The sequence below is a fragment of the Sinocyclocheilus anshuiensis genome, unplaced genomic scaffold (genome assembly GCF_001515605.1).
Source record: "Sinocyclocheilus anshuiensis isolate Anshui unplaced genomic scaffold, SAMN03320099.WGS_v1.1 scaffold902, whole genome shotgun sequence".
NCBI lineage: Eukaryota > Metazoa > Chordata > Actinopteri > Cypriniformes > Cyprinidae > Sinocyclocheilus > Sinocyclocheilus anshuiensis.
The window spans coordinates 920,928-927,807 of NW_015537974.1; the positions used below are offsets into that span (position 1 = coordinate 920,928).

At 36.1% G+C, this 6,880-nt stretch overlaps 1 protein-coding gene across 1 annotated transcript; it reads right to left on the bottom strand.

Moving 5' to 3' along the window:
* Positions 1–268: 268 nt before the first annotated feature.
* On the bottom strand, positions 269–4,343 carry LOC107672119 (glutathione S-transferase kappa 1-like). The gene is made up of 8 exons (XM_016465206.1): positions 4,261–4,343; positions 4,095–4,166; positions 3,916–4,000; positions 3,726–3,839; positions 3,225–3,370; positions 2,866–2,982; positions 2,666–2,759; positions 269–318 (listed from the first exon to the last, which is right to left on the bottom strand). Exons 1-8 carry the CDS (start codon positions 4,264–4,266, stop codon positions 269–271), a joined length of 684 nt encoding a protein of 227 aa, XP_016320692.1. The 5' UTR covers positions 4,267–4,343.
* Positions 4,344–6,880: the final 2,537 nt, after the last annotated feature.

Here is a 6,880-nt window from a genome sequence, read left to right on the forward strand (position 1 = left end):
GATCTATTTTTGCTTATTCATGAATGTAATAAACAGAATAGTTTGGGATAATTCTGGGGTGGCAATGCTTTTTCTTAGGGTGGCAGTTGCCACTCAACGCCACACCAGTAGATCTGCCCCTAGCTGTACTTAAAAACATTAGAAGTCAATGTCCTCTTTTAGATGTAAGTGTGTGTGTTTGCTGTTGAATTGAAACAATGTGAATTTACACCACTTTAACATTTTATTTAGAAGTTGTTAAAATAGACAGAGCATGGAGAAGTAGTGATCACATTGTGGCTGTGGGCTTGTTAGGGTGAGGCCCCATCCACTTCTCTCCTGGAATATAAAAGAAAGAGAATGAATGAATGAACAATGAACAGTACGTCACAGTACACTCACATTGACCCGCTTTGAAACGGCAACATTAAAGGCACAATATGTAATTTTCGCTGCTAGAGGGCGCGTATTCAAAATAAACAAAGAAGCAAAGGCGTAGTTTGATGACGCCGTGACTGAGTGTGCATTCATGGGAGTTGTCGTCTTCATCCCCACAGCTGATGCAATCCGACATCTGTTATAATGCTACTCTGTGCGGTCGTCACCGGTCTATTAAAACACATAACATATTAAAGCGTCTTTGGTGTTTCCATGTTTTCTACAAAACAAAACCAGAAATTGAAGGGTTATGACGTCATTGGCAGTCGACACAATGACACTATGGACACGCTCCATGTCTCTAGTTGAAATTGCTTATTTCTCTGGATTTAAACATTCTTCGAAAAATTTGGGATAATGTAAGTACACAAGTCAGCAAAATATATAACACTGTTCTAGTGGCTTTTGGATATTTTAATAAAAAAATCTGACATATTGTGCCTTTAATTGGTTTAATTGCAGGTGAGTGACAATTCAACTATACCAATGAACAATGAGGCTAGTATTTTGCTGCCTGTCTTGACTGGTGGACTTGCGTATAGGGGATGTTACGGTTATGGAGGCCCCGCCTTAAAGCCCGAGGCCCTAGGCAATATGTGACCCTGGACCACAAAACCAGTCTTAAGTCGCTGGGGTATATTTGTAGCAATAGCCAAAAATACATTGTATGGGGTCAAAATTATAGATTTTTCTTTTATGCCAAAAATCATTAGGATATGCCAAAGTAAAGATCATGTTCCATGAAGATATTTTGTAAATTTCCTACTGTAAATATATTAAAACATAATTTTTGATTTGTAATATGCATTGCTAAGAACTTAATTTGGACAACTTTAAAGGCGATTTTCTCAATATTTAGATTTTTTTTTGCACCCTCAGATTCCAGATTTTTAAATTGTGGTATCTCTGCCAAATATTGTCCTATCATAACAAACCATATATCAATGGAAAGCTTATTATTCAGCTTTCAGATGATGTATAAATCTCAATTTCGAAAAATTGTTTTGTGGTCCAAGGTCACATATAGCTGCTCTGCCTATAGGTAGCACCGACCCTGCGCACATCATAAATCCGTCTTTTTGGCAAGTACCAGATAGTCTATGGGAGTAATGTAATAAAATATCTTTAATACAACTGAATTTGTATTTAACATGATCACAATTTAATAAAAGCAAACTACTAATTATAAAGCTTTAATTTCCATGGTTATTCAAACGGAATAAATACAGAAAGTGAGCAAAGAACCTTCACTTTATCAAAGAACATTATCACTGACTTCAGTCTAGCCTGAGTTTAAGCACTCTCAAAAAAAAAAAACCTCGTTATAATCAATGAATCTGTATATACTGTGAAATGAATCTCTTAAATTCTACGTACATCTGCACTTTGTTGTTTATCAGAGAACTGGCAAGAGTGCAGAATTCAGTCAGCGCATGCAAGCACTGAGCAAAACTCTGGTGTTTCAGCGATGATAAACGAGTCTGATTGGCCATTGCATTCATAAGATCAACAGAATCGTGTGTGATCGGTTACAATGCTCAACGCTGTTAAAACGTGTAAAAAATAAGACGCAACATGAGCAGATCTAAATTGAATGCCACAGTCAACACTTTCTTATTTAATTTTCACTTTATTCGCGACAGCCGTGATAGATTTGTTTTAACTGCACAGGGGCATTTTTTAAAATGGGTTACTTTTTTTGCACCCAAAATTGTTTGGTGCAATACCATTCCAAATTTAGGGGGCCCCCGCACATTTATTGTTACTCACTCCAGACACAAGTATAAAGTCTTTGCATACATATATGAAATGTATGAAATGATCACACACTCTTCTTATGCTCCACATACACAAACACTTATGACATTCTAATACGTGGAAGGTACTCTTTGAATTTTAAAAACAGTATGTGTGATTGATTTCATGTGCGTGGTGTGTGTACAAACGGTCTTTTATGAGACTATAAGATTGTTGCACATGTGTGGCCAAGACTAAATAAACGAATCACTCTATGAGACAACTCGTTTGAGTTATTTAAAAGATAAGTTCAAAATCAAAGAATCGTTCATGGACGAACCACGACTAGTTTACACTTTTTTTAACATGACAGTTATTGGAGTAACTTTTCTAAAAATATAAAGCATAACGTAAATTTGTAAAATAATCGACGATGGCATTAGTCAAACTAATTGTTAATAAAGGTTATCGGGTAATTTGTTAACAGTTTACATCCCTAGTTCATAGTTACCGATGCGTTGAGCCATGAGCTCAAATCTGTCAGAACCAAAGAAGACCTCAGTCTTCCCGTTCACATCACACACGATGAATGGAAGACCAAAGGACTGAAAAAAGAGGAAAAAGTGAAAATAACTGTGAAAACAAGTTTTATCATTTATTTACCACTATGAAAAGACAAAGGGTTTAAAAACACAAGTAAAAGGCACTGACTCGATAGTCCAGTGCTTCTTGTGTGACACTCTTCAGCTTGTCTTTGATTTGCTGAGATTGGGAAAGGATCAGAATTTCTTCCACCTCATTGGCTGAGAGACCTGCCTTTAATCCTGCCTGTGCAAAACAGAAAGGCAAGCCTATAGTTAACACACTATTTTATCAAACAGTAGTTTGTTTTATTGTCTTTCCTACTGGTTTACTATAGATAGATATGCCAGTCTTCACCTTGGTGCTAAAATGAAATTTTTTCATATGCATAATGGAATGGAGTAATAATTGAAAGATTATCACGTAAATGTTAGTGATTGTTTTCTCATTTAGTTTGATTTAATTTCTTAATCTTGGGTATAGGATACCTCAATTAATGAGGCAGGCTGGGTAATGTCCTGATGAGTGCTCCAGACATTCTTCCAGAGCTCTCTAGACACCCTTTCCACCAGCACGCCTCCCTCTTTTTCTTTCTCAGCAACAGCTGTCACAAAACGCATCACATTCAAAGTGCCTTAGTTGGAAAGAAAGGGAGAAAAATAGATTAATTGTGATTAACCTAAATAACCAATGTTTACGTAAAAATGAAAAATACCTGAAATTTTGTAATTTCTTTTTAAATAAACAAAAAGACAGATTATGCTTCATTAAATTACAAAAACAAAAACAAAGTGTAGCACTACTTGCATGCCCTTGTAAGGGACCTCACTGGCAGGGAAAAATCTTTTCCAAAAAGTTTATAATAAAAATGACTTTAAAAACTGTCCACAGCATTCTTCTTCTATTTGAGTGAGAAATCAGCTTAAAGTATGTCTTAAATTGTGACTGTGGTCATGAGCCATCATAAAGAGAAACAGTGGTTGGAATACCCTTCTTACAAGGTAAAGGTGGATTCACAGGGACCCCAAAGAACTCAGACAGCTGCTTCAAATCTGTGACCATGTAATGAAACTTATTTTGGACCAATCCAGGTTCCTGGTTACCTAGAAATAAAGCAAAAATGTTTTGTGACATTGTGAAGAAAATCTCAACAAAAGCAACAAATTGTTTGACATTTACCTGAACCATGAAAGACTACTACCCCTAAAAATGCCGGTTTGAATTTGAGGTCAATGTTCCAAACATTTCTATAGCGACACAGCACCTTAAAACACAAAATCAACACACACACAATACTGACACTGCATAAGCACCGATGGCATGGCAATGAATATACTAAGGATAAAAAACTTTCGCACCTCAAATGCCAGCCAGGAATAAGGAGAGATGACATCATAGAACAGCTTGACCACTTTTCTGGAACTGGACATCTGTAATAAGTAATCACAATATAATATTCACACATCCAAACATATAAGTATGGACTACAATATATATATTACAATATATTATAATAGCATTTACAGGCATGATGGTACAAAACCCTTGCTGTGTTCTTGTTCTGATTCCTTTTAATGGGAGAAGAATGGAGCTGCAGGTCAGAGATCTCGAAATGGTCAGGATCTTCAAACAAAGAAACACATAGGCAAACCCTACCCTCAAAACTAACTGTCTGTCTTGTACTTCCCCTTTTGAATGTTCTCCAAACCTATTTGGAATTCTTCTCCCTTTTTGGAAATCACTTGTCTGTCACCATGTCTATGTGTTTAATGGTTGTTGGCAAACCAGCTTAGTTGGGATCACTGTTTCATATGCTTTGCATCTTCGCACATGCTGCGTGTCTCTGGGAGTTCACACATACTATACCTTCCTGACTATAGTTTCCCAGTTCCAAGAAAGGTTCTACCAATGTTCCCTCTATTTTTTTTCTTGCTGAGCAAAACTTTTCACTATTTGGTGGACATTTTGGCCACCTGAGCAAACGTTCTTTATACCAGACCTGATATAGGCTATACCAAACATAAAAAAAAAGAATTCTGTTAAATTCTTTAATATTTAATATTTAATTACATTTTTTTATATAATATGAAAAATGAAGCAGATATTGCATGTGAAATGCCTTTTTGAGGTAAATTATTTATTAGGTTTATAATATAAAAACAAACTGAAGCATTTAAACTGATAGCATAGAATAGAACAGAACAGAAAACAAATGAAGCATTTAAATTGAGATATGTAAGCTAAATATAAAAAAAATAAACGTGAACATGTGAATTCTTATAGTTATCTAGTAGAGTTTAGAGTAGTAGAGTTTGAACACTAGGCCTACTAGCTACACCTGTGTTTGACTGTAAATGTCTCTTGTAAATGACTGTAAATGTCTCTATTTATCTACCGGGGTGGCAACTGCCACCCTAAGAAAAAGCTGTGCCACCCCAGAATTATCACAGAATAAAATGTAAATGTAAGCAGTGCTTCATGTGCTACTTTTCAGCCGCGGCGATGACAGAGTAACGCAAAATAATGGCAAAAACACGTCTTTTAATAAACTGTGCGATGGTTGCACGCGCACGCAGCGTGCCAATGTAGTCGGCTTCATTAACTCTTATGAACCGGTTATTTTTTAGTCAAAGCCACAAAGCGCGGCCCAGTTCACTAACGAATTGTTTTTACATTTGTTCGTGAATCAGATAATTACTGCTTTTCAGGTAACACATAAATCCTCTGAGAAATCTAATCCCGTCCGGATAGACTATGTCTGAGATTCATCGCGTAATTGTTTGGTGATCCGATTCTCCGACCGCTCGCTCCACTTTCATCATGAATATAAGCCGTAACAATATGAAATCAATAAGAAGATGCCGATCACGGAAACTATCCCAGCAAGCAATAGCCGTCATTTCAACGTCTCGGTTAAGTATAGACCCGATATAGTCCGGCTGTGTAACCCACTTCTAGCCCAAATAACCTTGAATTTGATTTCATGTCATTTTTTGGCAAAATAACTTGAGATGTACGATATTCCATCATGTAAGCAAAGTAACACCGTTTACAAGGTGTTTGGTTTCATTTCTTTGACATGTTCAATGCTTAGCCTGTTTATAGCCACGATTTAGCTCGTAGTCCGAGCAGCTATCTGTAGCCCACTTATAGTCAAACCTGATTCACTGTAGTTTTTGGCCAGGCAGCGCATGAGATGGTTGATATCCCATCATGTTCGCATTGTCAATAATATCTACAAAGATATAAGTGTCATTTCATGACATGGTCTATATGTAGCCACGATTTAGCTCTAAATTGGACGGGCTACGTGTAGTCTGCTTTTAGCCCACCTGGCGAAATCGAGGCGATCTGTGGTCTAATTTTAACGGCTTGGCTATAGCCCTATACCAGTAACCAGACCAGCCATTGAGCATAGCCAAAATAGCCTTAAAATTGTTTACATGTAATTTTCGCCCACGCAGCTTCTTATCAAATGCAAGTAAACTTTTGAAACATTTAAATTAGCATTATTTTATATTTTATTTAATTATTTTACAGCAACGTTGCTCCGAGAGCTAGTGAGAATCATTTCAATTCTGCACAGAATTCACTGTCATAAACAGCACTGACATATGTCTGGAAACCAGAAGCAGTAACGTTAACTGCAACCATTGTGTTGTGGTAGAAATAGTCGAATGCATTACATCATTCATTTCAGGGTTTGTACAACCTTTTGAGGGAGAAATTCAAGCACTTTTCAATTACTTTCAAGCATTTCACACAACTATTTCCAGAACTTTAAATAAAGCTCTAAAATGATCCAGTTTGAATGTTATTTTTAATGGGATGACCAAAATATAATTTTTGGTAAACAAACACTTATGTAAAATTTAAAAAATACATCAAATCACAATTATAACCAGTAGACGGCAGCAGAGGAGCACTTATTGGCTTATTAGTCATTCATTTCTACTTTTTCTCTATATTTTGAAATTATAAAATCACTATTATAAAATATCAAATCATCAAGAAATCAGATTTTGTCAGATTTTTACACTTTTTTTGTGTATGAAGTAAGAAAAGTCGCAAAGTGCCTTGAAAAACAAACTTTTCTTAAATTTGCTACTAAATCACACATAATCACTGAAGTTGGTCAGTTCCA

Coding starts and splice junctions, on each gene's coding strand:
- LOC107672119 (XM_016465206.1), bottom strand. Junction 4,001..4,094: donor ATTCCTGGCTGGCATTTGAG/GTGCGAAAGTTT, acceptor TTGTGTTTTAAG/GTGCTGTGTCGCTATAGAAA. Junction 2,983..3,224: donor AGCCTGCCTCATTAATTGAG/GTATCCTATACC, acceptor TGTTTTGCACAG/GCAGGATTAAAGGCAGGTCT.